The sequence below is a fragment of the Ciona robusta genome, chromosome 9 (assembly GCF_009617815.1).
Source record: "Ciona robusta chromosome 9, ASM961781v2".
NCBI lineage: Eukaryota > Metazoa > Chordata > Ascidiacea > Phlebobranchia > Cionidae > Ciona > Ciona robusta.
In genome coordinates, this window is record NC_143243.1 from 4,811,955 (window position 1) to 4,832,017 (window position 20,063).

The 20,063-nt window shown below is 33.2% G+C and overlaps 1 protein-coding gene across 1 annotated transcript in view; it reads right to left on the reverse strand.

The window, feature by feature from the left end:
* Positions 1–20,063, reverse strand: part of LOC149731428 (tenascin-X-like) — a 53,932-nt gene that overhangs the window by 29,905 nt on the left and 3,964 nt on the right. Inside the window, exons 6-34 of the mRNA XM_089884681.1 lie at positions 19,881–20,063; positions 19,302–19,471; positions 18,788–18,946; positions 18,101–18,217; positions 17,403–17,568; positions 16,820–16,924; positions 16,424–16,575; positions 15,908–16,050; positions 15,273–15,386; positions 14,318–14,488; positions 13,497–13,669; positions 12,746–12,883; positions 12,264–12,374; positions 11,472–11,638; positions 10,868–11,023; positions 10,002–10,123; positions 9,554–9,664; positions 8,295–8,510; positions 7,467–7,633; positions 6,856–7,040; positions 5,972–6,151; positions 5,228–5,335; positions 4,544–4,705; positions 3,684–3,827; positions 2,964–3,095; positions 2,179–2,313; positions 1,455–1,589; positions 845–988; positions 1–135 (exon numbers count right to left, since the gene is read on the reverse strand). Coding sequence (XP_089740807.1) covers positions 1–135; positions 845–988; positions 1,455–1,589; positions 2,179–2,313; positions 2,964–3,095; positions 3,684–3,827; positions 4,544–4,705; positions 5,228–5,335; positions 5,972–6,151; positions 6,856–7,040; positions 7,467–7,633; positions 8,295–8,510; positions 9,554–9,664; positions 10,002–10,123; positions 10,868–11,023; positions 11,472–11,638; positions 12,264–12,374; positions 12,746–12,883; positions 13,497–13,669; positions 14,318–14,488; positions 15,273–15,386; positions 15,908–16,050; positions 16,424–16,575; positions 16,820–16,924; positions 17,403–17,568; positions 18,101–18,217; positions 18,788–18,946; positions 19,302–19,471; positions 19,881–20,063 — 4,301 coding nt within the window. The remainder of the gene's footprint in view (positions 136–844; positions 989–1,454; positions 1,590–2,178; positions 2,314–2,963; positions 3,096–3,683; positions 3,828–4,543; positions 4,706–5,227; positions 5,336–5,971; positions 6,152–6,855; positions 7,041–7,466; positions 7,634–8,294; positions 8,511–9,553; positions 9,665–10,001; positions 10,124–10,867; positions 11,024–11,471; positions 11,639–12,263; positions 12,375–12,745; positions 12,884–13,496; positions 13,670–14,317; positions 14,489–15,272; positions 15,387–15,907; positions 16,051–16,423; positions 16,576–16,819; positions 16,925–17,402; positions 17,569–18,100; positions 18,218–18,787; positions 18,947–19,301; positions 19,472–19,880) is intronic.

Below are 20,063 nucleotides of genomic sequence, written 5' to 3' on the forward strand. Positions count from 1 at the left end.
CAGGGTGTAAAAATAATCGACTAGAAAAGGTGAATGACCACCCTCTCCAACTGCTTTCACAGAGACTCGATATTTTGTATCTGGAGATAAACCATCAACGAATATTGACTGGCGTGGTCCCGTTGTGTTTAATTTCTGAAAATTATTTGTTACATTTATTTATTTTATTTTATTTTTAAATTTCAGACAGTATCCAGTGTTGTATCTGTCTCTGATTATAGGGTATTTTTAAACTAAATATAGTAGGATGGGGAAGATAGGACACCGTTTCATTCTATTTTCTCGTACCAATTGGTAGTAAACAAATAACATTCAAAGAATTATAAAACCGTATCCCTACAGCTCCCATAGACAGTTGTTAATTGTTTAAAACTCGATCAGGATATTTGTATATTATGTGCTGAAGTTGTCCCATCTTTTCCTACCCTGCTATATATAAAAAATGGGAATTATTAGCAACACTACATTGACATTCATTAAACAGAATATTGATAAGAAGTTTAAAATTGAAAAGTTTAAAAATTAGTGGCTGTTACAAAAAAAAATACAACAACTGGTAGTTTTTTCTACTAGTTAATAAACATTAACACAAGTGTATTAGCCTTTTTTTCGCTTTTATTGAGTGTTATTTTACAGCCAAATATGACAAATTTTAATAATGTTTTTGAGAGTGTCCTTAATTGATTTTTTTTTATTTCGTTGATTTTTTTTTTTTTTTATTGATTTTTCAAGTGTAATTGTCATTTGTTAAATACAGCCTAAATAGGAAAAAAGAAACTTCAAAAAGTCAGTCAGCGAGATATTTTCTGGAAATGAAAAAAAATAAATATTAACAAGTACAAACCAAAGGGAAAATGTCTTCATCCGATTGATATTCGAAAACATAATATTGAACTGCAAATAATGAGCCTGACCAAGTAAGATTAGCAGAGTACCATGTTGGAGTAATCTCATCAAAACGAGTAGGGCGCGCTGGTGGAATTTGTTCCTAAGAAAAATACATTATATCAACATACTTACCAAAATTCTGATTTTAAAAAATTCGAAAAAAATTTTAAAAAAATGACACTAACAAAAAATTCACTATTTGAAAATTCAAACAATAGCATAAAAACGAAAAATTTAAAATTTGTATATGAATATAGATATTTAAATGTGTAAAGACAAGAATAAATATTAATATAATATTGAATTGCAAACTAAAAAAATAATAATCACCCACAAAGTAACATACACGGTAACTCGTACGCTGGCTTGTTCAAATTATTAGCCACACATTTAAAAATAAAGAAATTGAAAAAAAAAATCACCTACAAATTAACAACTCTTAAGCTGGCACGAGGTGTATGAAACAGAACAACCGTGTTATAACGACTGTCCTTCCCACCAGGCAAGGATAAAGCAAGTTACATTCATTCATTCAATCTATCTACAAATAAAAAATTCATACTTACAGCAGGTGTTTCGACGAATGTTTGCAACTTTGGTGATTGACCTGCTTCATTGACAGCGACAATATTAACTTGATATTGAGTGTCAGGTTCAAGTGGAACTTCAATTATATTATTCGTTGCAACACTTTCCAGTGTCTGTGTTAAAAAGAAAATTAAACTATTATATGAAACAGACCACCAGTTTTGTAATAAAAATTACACTTTAAATTACATGTAAAAAAAAACGCCAAAAAATTGTAATTAAATTATAATAATAATAATAATAACTTTGTTGTCTCTTCAATTACGGTAGCGAAGACTTAGAAATATATTAATCGAAAAGACAGAATATAGTGACAAAACAACAGTTGTTAAAAAACGCTTACAGTTAAAAACATATTTAAATTTACTTGAAAAAAAAAGCTAGTCACTACACATAGCAGACAAACGAGCCATTTGTGCTTATTTATTTTCAAGTTAAACTTCTATTTAAGATCTCTATGCTTACAATTAAAAACATATTTACATATATAGCAGGTTGGGGGGAAATGGGACGCCTTTTCATTCTATTTTCTCATCCCATTTAGTAGTAAACAAAGAAAATGCAAAGATTTATTAAACCATATCCTCACGACTCCCATAGACCGTTGTTAATTGTTTAAAAATGGATCAGGATATTTGGATATTATGTGCTAAAGGTGTCCCGTCTTCCCCCGACCTACTAAATTTAAAGCAAACTACCAACCATTATTTCACTTCCACTTCTAACAGCTTTGTAAGTGACGACATAATAATCTACACCATCACCTTCACTTATTCTTAATGTGGCAAGTCTTGCTTCTTCTGTTGTTTGCAACAAAACTGGTTTTGCCGGAGGTTCCTATTATATAAAAACACAAATCAAAATGACTAAAAAATTGCTGCAACAGTTTTATCGATTTATTAGTTTAGTTCAAATTAAAAAAATAACTGTAGTTAGGCTTTGTTTACGTTTTCTTTTTGTGGTAAGGTGTAAAATTACGTTGTATTTGAATTAGTAGATATATACCAGATAATAATAACTTTATTTGTCTCTTCGATTACGGTGGCAAAGATTTATAAATTTTTAAAAGAAAAGACAGGTTATAGCAACAAAACAACAGTTGTTAAAACACGCTTACAAGTAAAAACTAATTTAGTTTCAATTGGAAGAAAATAAGCGGGGTCGCTACACCTAGCAGACAAACGAGCCATTTATTTTTAATTATTATCAAGTCAGTCTTTTAATAGAAACAAAAGTGTGCGTAAAGACACAACCCTACAATGGGGAGTTCGCTTTAAAGATAATTGACCCAAAGGTTGGATCATTATAGAAAAAAAACTCCCAAAAATAAATTCAACCATTTAACTCTCGTAAAACAAGTGAATAGTTGTAAAAAAATTTGTAAAAAATTAAAATAAAAAACTAAAACCCAAACTTTTTTTAAATTAAATTATAAAACTTAAAAAAAAATTTTATTGCAAAAAACATAAAATTCAAGTTAAAAGTACCTTGGGTGTTATTATTGCTGTGTTCAAAGGCTCAGATGTTCCATCATCATTTACAGCAACTAATCTCAATATATATGGGGTGTTGGGAGTTAATCCAGTTATGGTGAATGGGTTATCTCTTCCTTCAATGACCTGTGTAATAATAAGTGAATGAAATTTGCTTTATGCTCGCGTGGCCGGAAAATGACAGTCGTTATAACACGGTGTTCTGTTTCAAATACACTTTGTGGCAGCTTACGATTTACCAAGTATGTTACTTTGTGGTTGATTATTTTTTGTATTTTTTTCCTTTTTTTATGTGTGGCTGATAATTTGGAAACCCCATTAGTGGCCACTGGGTTGGAGCAATTGCCGTTAAGTGTCTTGCCCAAGGACACATACACCCACAATGGTAGCAGCGACCAGCCTTGAACCTATTACCTCTGGGTTAAAGGCAGGCGTGCTAACCACTTTGCCACAGCGTCTGATAAATATATATTATGAAGTGTAGCGAAACTTTAAAAATATTTTTAACGAAAATAGGATATAGCGACAAAACAACAGTTGTTAAAACCGCTTATAGTTAAAAACAAATCTACATTTAATCGCAAAAAATAAGCGTGGTCGCTACACCTAGCAGACAAACAAGCCATTTATGTTTAATTATTATCAAGTTAAACTTCTAATAGAAACAAAAGTGTGCGTAAATACACGACCCGTACAATATTAAACAGTAAATACCTGCATACCAGCATCACTGGTACCCTCAGGTTTGTAATATATTCGATAGAGTTGAACATTTTCCCGAGGACCATCAACATTAAAAGAAATTCGACGCGGTGACAAGTCAATAAGATTGACTGCTGTTGGTGGATTTGGTGCATTCTGCGGAATTAATAAAAATATACATAACATATCTAAATGCATTGTGGCACAATTGGTTAAGCATGCATTTGGCCCAGGGGAAACTGGTTCAAGGCTCGTCGCTGCTACCATTGTGGGCGTATGTGTAGATAAGGGGGAAAATAAAAATTATATATGCCCTGTGGTTGGTATCATGCATGACTTTAAGCCAGAGACAACTGGGTTCAAGGCTCGTCGCTGCTACCATTATTGGCATATGTGTCCTTGGATAAGACACTTAACGGCAATTGATTCAACCCAGTGGTCACTAAAATCTAAGTTGTCAGACATACATATAAATAATAAATCCGAAAAGAACTATCATTCACAAAGTAACATACATGGTAACTCTTAAGCTAGCATGAAACAGAACACCTGTGTTATAACGACTGTTGTTTTTTGACCACACAAGGATAAAGCATACACCTTGTGCCAGCTTACAAGTTAATATTTATCTTTCTTTATGTATGATTATTATTTATTTTTGTATGCCTGATAATTTGGACAACCTATTAGTTACCACTGGGTTGGAGAATTGCCGTTAAGTGTCTTGCCCAAGGACACATTCGCCCACAATGGTAGCAGCAACAAGCTTTGAACCCATTACTTCTTCGTTAGAGGATTAATTTTTCATATATTATAGACCGAGTTACACATGGTACTGCACATAAACTTTAAAAAGAGCAAAACAAACTCACTGTCGATGGAGTTGAAAAATAAAAGTCCGAAGAAGTAGAATTTCCGTAGCGATTATTTGAAATTACATTTCCCTCATATGTTTTGCCTTCTTTCAAATTACGGAACAAAAACGACCTTGCATTTCCAGCCATTTGGAAATTGTATGTCCGTCTTGAACCTCTCTGTTAAAATTGAAAAGGAATTTTTATTTTTTTAAATTTTTGTTTCTGAATGTAAAATATTAAAAGTTATGATTCTAAAAATAATTTTATTTTCAATAAATAAGTTCAGTTTCTAAAAATAAAACATGAACGAAATAATAACTAAACATAAATGGCTTGTTTGTCTGATAGGTGTAGCGACCACGCTTATTTTCTTCCAATTAAATGTAAATACCTTTTAAACTGTAAGCGTGTTTTAACAACTATTATTTTGTCGCTATATCCTGACTTTTTGTTTCAAATATTTCTAAATCTTTGCAACCGTTATCGTAAAGACAAACAAAGGTACAGTAGGGTGGGGGAAGACGGGACACCTTTAGCACATAATATCCAAATATCCTGATCATGTTTTAAACAATTAACAACGGTCTATGGGAGTCGCGAGGACACGGTTTTATAATTATTTGAATGTTCTTTGATTACTACCCTATAAGACAGGAAAATAAAATGAAAATCTGTCCCATCTTTCCCCATTCTACTTACTTTCCGAACACCTAGGTAAAACTTGGTGGCTCTCGGCACATCATCAACGTGCCATGACAGCAAATAATTTCCAACCTCGGAACTCCGGTTCGCCGATGTGAAGTAAACCTAATCAACAAAAGAAAATGAAGAAAGTATTTTATTCATTGATAAAAAAGAACATGAATAAAAAAGTTTTTTGATGATAAAATGAAAATGAATGAAGTATTTTTTGATGGTGTATATATCATGCTTTATCCTTCCATGGCAGGAAAATTACAGTCGTTATACCACGGGTGTTTTGATTCATACACCTCGTGCCAGCTTACGAGTTACCATGTATGCTACTTTGTGGGTGACTATGGTTTGGTAATTTTTTTCATTTTTTATGTATGGCTAATAATTTGGACAACCCATTAGTGACCACTGGATTGGAGCAATTGCTGTTAAGTGTCAAAGACACATACGCCCACATGGTAGCAGCGATGAGCCTCCAACCTTTTACTTCTGGGTTTAAGGCAAGCCCCCTAACGACAATTTCTCCAACCCAGCGGTCACTAATGGGTTGTCCAAATTATAAGCCATACATAAAAAATGAAAAAAAAACAAATAAGATAATCACCCACAAAGTAACATACATGGTAACTTGTGAGCTGGCACGAGGTGTATGAAAAAGAACACCTGTGTTATTACGACTATTGTTTTCTGGCCACACGAGGATAAAGTAAGTTACATTCATTTACTCATTAAAAAAAAAACACCAACTTTATTAGGAGGTCCAACGACAGTTATCCGTGTTGAGCCTGAACCGCCTCCTGTCAGAAATTTAACGATACATTTATACGTCCCGTCGTCGGTTGAACGAAGGTTTTGAATGAGAAGTCGAGTTGGTTCGTTCGAAATCAAACGCCCGCTGTAATCTCCAACGTTTTCAGATTCCATAAGCTGGAATATTTCATCACGTTAATTCAATATTTTTCCACATAATGTTGTTTACTTAATTTACATTGTTTTGTCTGTAGGGTGTAACGGTCACGCCTTTTATCCAAAACAATATTTCTTTCTTTTTTTCAATAAGCGTGTTTTAACAACTGTTGTTTTACCGTTACTTCCCATCTTTTCGCTTTTGTCAACTCTCTTGTTTTTCGTTATCGTTACCAAAGAGACGAAAAAATTGATTTATAATGCTTTCAATACCAACTTGTATACATTTTTCAAATAAAGTAGAGTGGGGGCGATAGGACACCTTTAGCACATAATTTCCTCGCGGTTTAAACCATTAACAACGGTCTACAATTCAGCGAAACATTTTGTCCGATATCTATTCAAACAGTATCTCTTACGGGGAAAACAAAGCGTCTGCGGAAAACCTGTTTGTAAGGAGTTCTTAGCAAATAGGTGTCACGTGTGCTTGTAACACAGTTTAAGAAATTTAATTATGAAACCAGTGCTCTTTTTATTTGATTTTTTGGTATAAGTTCCTGCTGTGCGATCTATGGATTTCAGTTTCTATACAAATACAACACATATACAAAATTTGAAAATATTTTTGGCCAATTTTCCACTAAAACAGTAAAACTTTGCAACATACAAACTATAAAGCCTTCCAATAAAACCACATAAAAAAGAAAGAATAATAAATCAGTTACCCTTGAAGTAGATGTATTATACACTGCAAGCGGATAAAAGCTTCCATTTTTATAATTTCTGAGCCAGAGTACTTCATGTTCTCCAGGTGTATGTTGGTCATACCGACAATATATTTGAGCCGTTTCCCCTTTTACGTGAGATCTTTTATCAGTAGACGCTTGCACCAATATTTTACCGATTGGTCCTAAATACAAATGTGCTTAAGTATTGAAAAATTACTTTACCTATTCGGTTGTCTGGTCTGGTTGGGAAATGTGCATGAAAAAGCAAAAAAAGGGATAACGAAAATTTAATTTTGGTTGAATGAATGAATGTAACTTACTTTATCCTGGCAAGAAAACAAAAGTTGTTAAACAAGGTGTTCTGTTTCATACACTTTGTGCCAGCTTACGAGTTACCAAGTTACTTTGTGAACGATTTTTTTATGTATGGCTGATAATTTGGACAACCCATTAGTGACCACTGGGTTGGAGCAATTGCCATTAAGTGTCTTGCCCAAGGACACATATGCCCACAATAGTAGCAGCGACGAGCCTTGAACGCATTACCTTTGGGTTACAGGCTAATCACTTTGCCACAGCGTTGATGTTATTAATTCGTATTTTCTTACTTGTTGTTACGAGTCCAACAGCTGGTTCGCTACTTCCACCATACAGTTCTGTAAACACACGGAACTGATATGTAGATCCTGGGTTCAAGTTTTGCACTTGAAGGTACAGATTCGAAGTTCGGATAATTTCTGGTTCATTTGGAGAATCTCTCAGATTGTATTCTATCCTGTTATATAAACATACATAATAATAAAGATAACTACTTGTCTCTTCGATTACGATTTAGAAATATATTTTAAATGAAAAGACAGAATATAGCGACAAAACAACAGTTGTTAAAACACATTTAGTGTTAAAAACATATTTACATTTGATTGGAAGAAAATAGGCATGGTCGCTGCACCAAGCAGTCAAACAAGCCATTTATGTTTAAATATTATTAAGTTAAACTTATAATAGAAACAAAAGTGTTCGTAAAGACACAACCCGTACCATGGGGGGAAGTTAGCTTTAAAGTAGACAAATAAATCATTTATTCACCCTTGTTAGTCCGAGAGTGACATTCTTGCAAAAGTGAGCCCTAATTCTCACCCCGACTCTAACACAATAGACAATATTCACCATAACGACTGCCGCTTCCAGACCCGCAAGAATAAAGCAAGTTTCATTCATTCATTGAATTAATATTTTTTGGATTTTTTTAATTTTTTATGTATAGCTGATAATTTGGACAACCCATTAGTGACCACTGGGTTGGAGCAATTGCAGTCAAGTGTCTTGCCCAAGGACACATACGTCCACAATGGTAGCAGCAAGGAGCCTTGAACCCATTACCTCTGGGTTAGAGCCAAGTGTGTTAACCACACCACATGATATGCATATTTTACCTGTACTGTTCACCAGAATCAGGTGTAGCATATGGAGCATTCCACAAAGCTCTCACTGATGTTCTGCCTTTCCCATCAAACCTTAAGTTCCTTGGCGGAGCAATGTTGCTGATAGGAGCAGCAGTTGGAGTAGTCGTTTGTGGGGCACTTTGTGGGACGCTCACACCATCGGTATTCACTATAATTGTCTTAATAGGCTGCCCACGTATTCCGTCACTATATTAAAATAAATTAGTTTAGAATTCAACGAATAACTGAATAACTTACTTTAAGAAATTTTCTGTTTTTTTTCGGCGGAGTTTATTTATTTATTTTTTTTTGCTTTCTATTTTATGCAAAGATTTTTTTTTCCAGTTATTTTTAGTTTTTTAAATTTTTTTTGATTTCCTATTTTTGCAGTGAAAACTGCAGCGGGGATCAATAAAAAAAGTGAACATTTTTGGGAAATGCAGATTTTAGTACATTTTTAAGTTTTGCGATCAATTTGAACTAATAAGGTGAACTATAGATACATTTATTGCAGAAAAATCGGACTTGGCATAATTTATGTTATTGACCAAGATTCTGTTGAATAAAATGATAAAGTATTATATTTTGTATGGCTTAGGGCCTACAGCAAAGCATGTCAGGAAAATGTAAGTAGATTTATAATAATAATAATAACTATATTTGTCTCTTCGATTACGGCAGTGAAGATTTAGAAATATTTTTAACGAAAAGACAGGATATAGCAACAAAACAACAGTTGTTAAAACACGCTTACAGTTAGAAACTTATTTACATTTGATTTGAAGAAAATAAGCGTGGTCGCTACACTAGCAGGCAAACGAGTCATTCATGTTTAATTATTATCAAGTTAAACTTCTAGTTCTAAAAGAAGAAACAAAAGTGTGCATAAAAACAAGACCCACTTTCCTAAGAAATTAGTTGTTATGACTGTCAGAAAATAAAATAACTTTTTCAGTCTAAAAATAGAATCACTAATTGAATTTTAATGTATAAACTACACACATAAATTATTATTTTTTGAATTTTTAGGCAAATAAAAAGAACTATAGTCACACTTCAGTGCCGTGGCAAAGTGGTTAGCGTGCCTGCCTGTAACCCAGAGGTAATTGGTTCATCACCAACAAAGTAACATACTTGGTAACCCGTAAGCTGGCACGAGGTGAATGAAACAGAACACCTGTGTTTAAAGACTGTTGTTTTTCGGCCACGCGAGGATAAAGTAAGTTACATTTATTTTTTCATTCACTTACACCACAGGTATTACTGTTATTCGATACATTGTACTCGGATGGAGTCGGTCCAAAAAAACTTCTGGCTGGGCGACGGACACAATGCGAGAGTCTTCATTATGAGTGACATCTCTATAAAAGTAAAAAAAGCCTCTTTTAAGAAAAGTAGCACCATCAAGCTGAAAACCGGCGCTGTAACTGTTATCATTGTGGGCGTATGGGCCTTTGGAAAAGACACTTAACGGCACTAACGGACTGTGAAACTATCAGCCATAATTGGAGAATGAAAAATTACCATAAAGTAACATACATAAGCTGGCACGAGGTGTATGAAAAAGACTGCCCGTGTTATAACGACTGTAATTTTCCAGCCACATGCGAATAAAACAAGTTACATTTATATATTAAAATCTATTACAAACAAAAAAAATATACCATAAACAGGAAAGAAACACTTTGATTGACTTACTGATATTCAACTAAATAATGAGACACGTCTTCTACATCGTCCCAGTTCAAACTAATTGTGTTTGTAGTAACTTGGGGTTGGTTTGAGTTTGAGTTGCCTGGGATATGGCTTGTTGTTGATATCTGTTAAAGAATTTAGACTCTTTTATAAATGAATGTAACTTAGTTAATCCTCGCAGGGCCGGAAAACGGCATTTGTTATAACCCTGGTGTTTTGTTTCATATCCCTCGCGCCGCTTACGAGTTACCAAGTATGTTACTTTGTGGGTAATATTTTTGTGGGTGATTATTTTTTTTAAGGGATTTTTTTCTTTTTTTTATATGTGGCTGATATTTTGGTCAACCTATTAGTTGACCACTGGGTTGGAGCAAATACCTGCTTGCCTAAGGACACATCTGCCCACAACAGAAGCAGCGAAGAAACTTGAACCCTATTACCTCTTGAAAGAAAATAAGAGCGGTCGCTACACCTAGCAGACAAACAACGAGCCATTTATGTTCAATTGTTTTCAAATTTTTACATGTTTAATTATTTTCGGCGCCGTGGCATAGTGGTTAGCGTGCCTGCCTGAAAAACCAGAGGTAATGGGATCAAGGCTTGACGCCACTACCATTGTGGGCGTATTTGTCCTTAGCCAAGACAATTGATAACAATTGCTCCAACCCAGTGGTCACTAATGGGTTGTCCAAATTATCAGCCATACATAAAAAAAAGAAAAAATCTTCCCAAAAAACAATCACCTACAAAGTAACTTACATGGTAACTCGTAAGCTGGCACGAGGTGTTAAACCCGTGTGACAACGACTGTCGTTTTCCGGCCAGGCGAAGATAAAGTAGGTTTCATTCATTTTCAAGTAAAAACTCACCACTGTTACATTGGAGTAATAAGTGGCTGGTTGAACACCAGCGTATTCCACATGACATTCAAATAACCCAGAATCTCTGGGTTGCAAGTCACGAATAATCAGATCTTTTCGATCTTGCAAACCAAGCCTTCCAGATAAATCTCCAGCATATCTTTCCTGGTATAATGAAAAAAATTAAATTTAATTTTTTTTTTATTTTGAAATTTTTCTGAAACTTATTTTGTTTTACAAAATTGGGATCTTTTTTATTTTGAAACTTTTCTGAAATTTACTTTGTTTTTATTTTGAAAATTTTCTGAAAATATTTGTTTTACAAAATTGGGATCTTTTTTATTTTTGAAATTTTTCTATAATTTATTTTGTTTTTTATAATGTTGTGATTTTGTTTAGTCGTTTACAGTTAAAAACATATTTACATTTATTTAGAAGAAAATAAGCATGGCGCTGCACCTAGCAGACAAACGAGCCATTTACTTTAATTATTATCAAGTTAGACTTCTAGCAAAAACAAAAGTGTGTGTAAAGACCTGGCCCATACAATGACAGTAGCATAACTAATTTAAGCAGTCGTAATAAGCAGTAAAAATGCTAAGATTCCATTTACTTCATACTCTTGTTGACTTGATGAGGAATATGTATATATAGGTAGTCTCTCCCCCTCCACAACTTTGTACCATCTTATAGTTGGTGTACGGGACGTAGCGTGGTATGGACATTTAAGTAACGCTTCATCGTTTTCATAGTAGTCAACTTTTTTTGAAGGCAAAGGCGCTAATAATAATAATAATATTAATAATATAAAAAAAAATTCAAAAAATAATCGCCCAAAGTAACATACTTAGTAAGTAACTCGTAGTAACTCGTAAGCTGACACGACGTGTATGAAACATAACACCCGTAGTTGACTGTCATTTGTCGTTATATTCTGTCTTTTTGTTTAAAATGTTTTTAAATTTTCGCTACCGTAATCCAAGAGACAAAGAAGTTAATATGATATTACAAAATACACCATATGCTGCTGTGTTAATACTATTAAAAATATAAATTTACAATTTTTTTAATTTTTTTTTTTCTAATTTTTAAACTACTGAATAAAATTCAATTTTTTTTACGCGAGGATAAGGGAATGTACAGTTTAATAATAGTTTTTTTTGTCGCTGCGATTACAGTAGCAAATATTTTAGAAACATTTTAAACGAAAAGACAGGATATAGCGTAAAACAACAGTTGTTGGAACATCCTTACTTTTAAAAACATATTTACATTTAATTGGAAGAAAATAAGCGTGGTCACTACACTTAACATTTTTTAAACATCTTTTTTTATACATTTAAACATTGAATGCTGTTAAATACATGTTAAAAATAAGAGCTATTATACAACATGGTTTACAAACCTGCATAAGTACATTTTAAACTGCCAGAAATACAAGCACATGTTTGCATGAATGATCCAGTTTCATCAACATGTGTCCATGAACGTTGGTTGGATTCATCTTCTCTACACACTACAATACAGGTTATGATATATATAAGGGAGAGAAAAAAAATGACAAATTTAAATTAAAATTAAAAATGGGCAAAACAATTTCTTTTAATTATTTGACAAACTACATTCAAAATAAGCAAAAGCCGAATTTTTAAAAAAGGAAAAAATTCTTTTTTTAAATATGTGACAAAATTAAACTTAAAATAAGCAAAAAACATTTTTTAAAGCAAAAAAAAACAATTTAAGAAAAAAAATATATGTATGTGATAAAACTAAATTAAAAATAAGCAAAATTAAAGTAAAAAATATGTGACTAAACAAAATTAAAAATTAGCAATACCAAATTTAAAAAAAAAAGATAAAACCAAATTAATAAAAAAATATACATACATATAGGGTCACACTGCCACTGTCCACCACTTCTACTTCGAGTGCAAGTGCAGTTTTGCAAGTAGCTGTTTCTGTTACGCTTAAAAAAAAGTTCTTCATTGCCGTGCCATATTCCATTCACCAGACAGACTTCGTTAACTGAGGAAAAATTACAAAAAGAAGGTTTAACTTAGTGGTTCTTAAACTTTTTTGTATGCTTTACCCTTTAACAAAGTTCCAATTCAGATTTACCCCCAATATTTAATATGGGGGTTATTTATTAAAATGCGAAAACAACTAATTACAGCAGTTATATTTAATGCGACGGATGTGCTTGCTTTTTAGCAACGAGTTGTTCAATGTCTGGTAAAGTAGTACAATTAACACTGTTTTTCTGTCCCGTCAACTGATGTGGATTTTGATTGGGAGCTCATTTACCTTCTAAATACGAGCAATTTACCCCAGTTTAAGAAATGCTGCTTTAGCTTGATAATAATATTTAAACATGAATGGCTTGTTTATATGCTAGGTGTAGCGGCCACGCTTATTTTCTTTTAACTAAATGTAAATATGTTCTTTAACTCTAATCGTGTTTTAAAAACTGTTGTTTTGTCGCTATATCCTGCTTTATCTTCAAAAATATTTTAATATTTTCGCTACCGTAATCAAAGAGAAAAATAAAGGTAATATTATTAAACCACATTTAAGCGTGTCTGCCTAAATACAAATTTCGATTTTTCATTCCCTTTAATTCTAATACACTTTGTCTTACTTGTAGAGATAATTCCACTGACAATTTCACTTTCTTCATCACCGGACAGAGTGGAAACATAAAACACATAAGTCTTCCCCCCTTCCAAACCAATAACTTTAAACCTGGTTTGTGAAGTTGTCCTTATAATAGGATTTTCTGTGGCTTTTCTGGGGTAAGGTTCATACCTTATCCTGAAAATATTAAAAACAATTTTAAAAAAAGAGTAATCGGTAATTAAAAATAATTAAAAACTGATTCAGCTTTTTATGGAATATTTTTTTATGTATGGCTGATAATTTGGACAACCCATTAGTGACCACTGGGTTGGAGCAATTGCCATTAAGTGTCTTGCCCAAAGACACATACGCCGATAATGGTAGCAGCGAAGAGCCTTGAACCCATTTCTTCTGGGTTAGAGGCAGGCGCGCTAACCACTTTAGAAGAATACGTTGTAAAATATTTTGTGGTATGGAATACATGACATAATTTTTTCTTTTCATTTTGAAAACAATAGCGAAGATGACGTTATTTTTAAAAAATGAAGAGAAAGGAATAAACAGCAAAACGACAGTCACTAAAACACGCTATGGATAAAGGTATCCAAAAGAGCAAAACTAATTAGTAAGCTGTTAAAAGAAAATTGTGCGTAAAATTACTAGGTATTCATATGTATCTAATTTATGCAAACAACAGTCGTTAAAAAACGCTATGAATACAATATACAGAATAATACAATATATGAAATAATAATTAATACATACAAAAATAATTAATATAAAAAAAAAAAAATATTATATAAAAAAAATAATTAATATATAGAATAATAAATATTAATTTACCGATATCTATACGGTGCAGAACTTAATGGTTTTGGTGAGTTCCATGTAGCTAAGAATGAAGATCGCGTTGGATGCGTTAGTTGTAAATTACTTGGTGGAAGGACCACACCTTCATTATGGTCATCGTCTGTTGTTAGGGTTACATGGCTGGATATACCACGTCGATGGTTGCTGTAAAAAAAACAAATATTAGAGTTACAGCTTCAGTGTTATAGTAGGGTGGGAAAGATGAGACATTTTTCTCGTTCCATTTGGTAGTAAACAAAAAACACAAATTTTATAATTTCAACTTTAGGAATATAGTTAGTTTTATTTGTATCTGCGATTACGGTAGCGAAGATTAAAAAATAAGAAATTTCATTTAAGTGTCTAGGTCAAAATCGCATACAATGGTAGCAGTAACGAGCCTTGAACCCATTACCCCTGGGTGCCTAACTTTGTTTAGTCTTTAGTGTATCAGGCTCACATAGATCATTGTCAATTGTTTAAAACACGATCAGTATATTTGGATATTATGTGCTAAAAGTGTCGTATCTTACCCACAATACTAGATAATAACTTAATTTGTCTCTTCAATTACGGTAGCGAAGATTTAGAAATATTTAAAACAAAAGAACAAGCTATAGCGACAAAACAACAGTTGTTAAAACACGATTACAGTTAAAAACATGTTTACATTTAATTGAAAGAAAAAAGGGGGGTCGCTACACCTAGGCATAATATGTGACGGTGTCACCATCACCAATTGTAATTTGTACATATAATTTCAATTACGTGGTGACCATTGTCATTTTGCACTAAGATTCTACCTTTCTGATAAATTTGAATTAATGTACCCGTTGTTATTGTAGTCAAAGGTATACATACATATATAAATATATATATTTTTTTTAAAGTATCAGAAAGATATAAAAGCGTGATTACTACACATAGATAGACATGAATGTTTGTTCACCTGATGGGTGTTATGCGAACATCATAAGTCGTGCCAGGAACTAAATGTTGGAGAGTGACGTATGGGTTTGTTACTACTTGAGTAAACCATGGAGAATTCACATTGTTTTGATCCCTGCAATGGGAGGATGGTGAAATTTAAAATATTGAGAAGCATAATTTGGTAAATGCATATTTAAGTACATTAGTATTTGTAAGTAACTTCTTACTTTATCCTGGCGTGGCCGGAAAACGACAGTCGTTAAACATGGGTGTTATGTTTTATACACCTCGTGCCAGCTTACAAGTTACCATGTATGTTACTTTGTGGCTGACTGTTTTTTGAAGGATATTTTCATTTTTTCATGTATGGCTGATAATTTGGACAACTCATTAGTGACCGCTGGGTTGGAGCAATTGCCGTTAAGTGTCTTGACCGTGGACACATAAAGCTTGGTTTTTAATATATAGTAGGGTGGGGTAAGATAGGACACCTTTTTATTTTATATTCCTATCCCATTTGGTAGAAACTGTATCCTCACGACTTCTATAGACTGGTGTTAATTATTTAAAACAAGATCAGGTTATTTAAATATTAAGTGCTAAAAGTGTCCCATCTTACCCCACAGTACTATACATCATACATTGTTACATTACCGATAAGTAACTTCATATTGGTCAACATCTTGCGATGGAGGCGACCATCTTATAGTTGCCGTGTATGGACCTGGCTGGGCTACATTAGCAGGACTTTCAATCTCAACTGGTCTGTACTCCGTAACCACTTCATTTGAGGATATCTGAAAAAATATACATTATAAAACTACACTTGAATTAATGATTGAACAAAACTTGCAATATGTTTGCCCAGCCGGAAAATGACAGTTGTTATGACGCGGGTGTTTTGTTTCATACACTTTGTGCCTGCTTACGAGTTACCAAGTATGCTACTTTGTAAATGATATTCTTTTGTAGGACTGATAATTTGGACAACCCATTAGGGACCACTTGATTAGAGAAATTGCCTTAGTGTCTTGCCCAAGGATGCATACGCCAACAATTGTAGCAGCGACAAGCCTTGAACCCATTACCTCTAGGTTATAGTCAAGTATGCTATCTATTTTTCTACGCGCCATTTTCCACATACGAAGTTCAAAACGACAGCTCCCATACCTCAATGGCATTTTGATCAACCAGCGCATAGAGTGTAACTCTGTAACGTCGCCCTGGTAAGAGATTGTCCACAGTATGAGATGTTACATCCAGAGGAAGTGTGACCGATGTTTCATTTCCTGTTTCTACGTCTTCATATTTTACCAACCACTCTGTGAAGCAGTAACATACATGGTAACTCAAGTTACGTACATGGCAACTCAAGTAACATACATGGTAACTCAAGTTACATACATGGTAATTTTTTGAATATTTTTTTGTTTGCAACAAAATGGGACGAGAAAATATAATAAAAAGGTGTGCCATCTTCCGCCACCTTACTGTATAAATACTCTCCATATGACAAATTTTGTTTTTTTTTTAAAACAACACAATTTAAGTGGTAATTCCTTTTACCTGTTGCTGGAATATTGGGATATGCATCTGGTGACCAACGGATAGATACTTCATCATTTGCAACAACTGGCTCGGGGGCAATGGAAGCTTCAGAAATATCATTTCCTGTTTAAAATATTTCTTTGAAAAACTTATAAAGGATAATATAGATAGTTTTTAATAGGCCTACAATGATTATTTTGTGTTTCGGTCACAGTAGTGTAAAGGATATGCATAAAATAAACGAAAATAATATAAAAACTTTATTTTTCTCTTCGATTGTGGTAGCGAAGATTTAAAAATATTTTAAATGGAAACACAGGATATAGCGACAAAACAACAGTTGTTAAAACACGCTTATAGCTAAAAACATATTTATATTTAATTGGAAGAAAATAAGCGTGGTCGCTACACCTAGCAGACAAACGAGCCATTTTTGTTTAATTATTTTCAAGTCAGTCTTTTAATAGAAACAAAAGTGTGCGTAAAGACACGACAACGATCCATTAAAGTCCCACTTTAATCAAACAAATAAAAAAATGACAAAAACAAATGTACGAGGCAATTCATGTACATTAAAATTTAAAATAAAACCTCCCCTTACGTGGAATCCTTGGCCCTATGTAATTTATTACAGCAGGAACAGAATCTCTTCCATTATAAATAGTAAAGAGTCGAACTATATAATTCACGCCAACATTCAACTCATTTGTGGTGTAGGATGTTCTACCACGTCTGAGCCGGACCCTTCGAACCCTGTTACTCCCATGCTGTAGTTAAATTAAAAGGGTTTAGGGAACTTGCAAGGGTGTAAATTAAATTCTGGAGCAGAAAAGTATTTCATTGTTTATCAGCAAACATATTTGCCAAACAGCAAACATATACTGGTGTTCTGTTTCATACACCTCGTGTCAGCTTATGAGTTACCATGTATGTTACTTTATAGGTGAATATTTTTAGAAGGTTTTTTTTATTTTTTTTTTATTTGTGGCTGATAATTTGGACAACCCATTAGTGATCACTGGGATAAAGGCTGCAATACCGGTTAGTGGCTTGCCCAAGGACATATAAAGCTGATAAAAAAACAATTGGATCGTTATTATATGCCTTTTGGAAAACGACAGTCGTTATAACACGGGTATTCTGTTTCATACACCTCGTGCCAGATTACGAGTTACCATGTATGTTACTTTGTGGATGATTTTCTTTGTAGATGATATTATTATTACTATTATGATAATATAATACTATTATTACTATTATTTATATAGAATAATTACAATTTCTAATCAAAAAACCTACTTCTTGTAATTCTAATCGCAAAGAATCAAACTCTGTTTCGGGTGGCGTCCATGAAAAAGTTACTCGATTGCTATATGGTATATAAGTGTAGTGAAGATTGGTTGGGTTGGGGGCAGCCTAAAAATAAAATAAAACTTAAAACGTAAGTTTAAGTATTTATAATATATATAGCTTTATTTGTCTTTTGGGTTTTAACACATTATTGAAAACAATAAAACATTACACTTTTAGTTTCTAGATGTTCAAAAGCAAAGTTTGGTATTTGCATTTTGAATGCATGTATTAATAATAATAATAACTTTAATTGTCTCTTCGGTTTTAACACATTATTGAAAACAATAAAACATTACACTTTTAGTTTCAAGATGTTTCAAAAGCAAAGTTCGGTATTTACATTTTAAATGCATGTATTAATAATAATAATAACTTTAATTGTCTCTTCAATTACGGTAGCAAAGATTTTGAAATATTCTAAATGAAAAGACGGGATATAGCGACAAAACAACAGTTGTTAAAACACGCTTACAGTTAAAAACATTTTTCCACTAAGTATAGAAAACAAGTGTGGTCGCTACACCTAGCAGACAAACGAGCCATTTATGTTAACAAATTATTAAGTTAGTCTTCTAATAGAAACAAGCATTGGTAAAGATATGTTTTTTTACAAATTGTGTGATCCTAACTTACCACAGAAACTTCGGTAACTTGTGTGTTCTCACCACCAGAAGCTTGGTTCACAACATTACATTCAAAAGTACCGGCATCTGCCGTCGTCATATCAGATATCACTAACTTTGTTGAGTTCACTACTGACAATCGACCAGCAAATGCATCAGCTGATGGTGCCTAGTAAGATTTTATGCGATATTTTAAAATTCCTATATTAATAATAACTTTATTTGTCTCTTCGAATACGGTAGCGAAGATTTAGAAAAAAACTTATATAAGGTAAAACACTTTATAAATAGTAGGTTGGGGAAAGATGGGATACCTTTTCATTTCATTTTCTCGTTCCATTTGGTAGTAAACAAAAAACATCCAAAGAATTGTAAAAACTGTATTCTCACGACTTTATAATTGTTTAAAACACGATTAGGATATTTAGACATATGTGCTAAAGGTGTCCCATCTTCTCCCACCCCACTACATTATATTTTTAATGTTAATAATCATATGGGAAATTTATGCCAAGATTATTTACCAAGCGTCCGGTTCCATCTGCCGCGTTGTAAGTGTAAATAAGTTGCCTGCCTTCGTTAGTCAACTTATACCACGAAATAATGGGATATTGCGTATCTGTTGCAGGAAATCGACAATCAAGAGTTACGGATTCACCAATTCTGTTGTAAACGGAATTCGCAGATCGCATTCCTAAACAAAATGGTGAAATTTTCAGGGAAATAGTTTTCAGACAAAGGCAATGTTTAATATTTCTTAACGCTTCCCTTATACTTCTAAATCATTATTTTTTATTGTATTACATTTCATCATTTAGTTCAAACGTTTCGGACTGTACATTTTGAAATTTAATTATGTTTTGTAGTTTTTTTGTAAAATATTTTTTAAGTAGGATTTAAATCTGGTGAGGTCCATGCAGTAGCACCCTAGGTGTTAGGGTATTGGACCAATCGATTAGGGTAATGGACCAAAGGGTAATGGACCAAGTATTAGGGTAATGGACCAATGGCCTAAATCCTAGAACCCATAGTGTACCACGTTGTGACCTTACCCATATAGAATATAGAAGAAAATGAAAAAAGACATTAAACAAATAAAATACCTTGACAAAACCCATATCTTCCATCTCTTTCATAGTTGCTTGTAGTGGCACACCATCCTCTGCGTTGACCAGTTGTGATACAATTATGATACTCTACGCCACGAACCACGAATGGAAAATGGCATCGAGCGCCATTTGCGTTTCCACCATCAGTAAAAACGAATCCAAAATACTGGTTGAAAG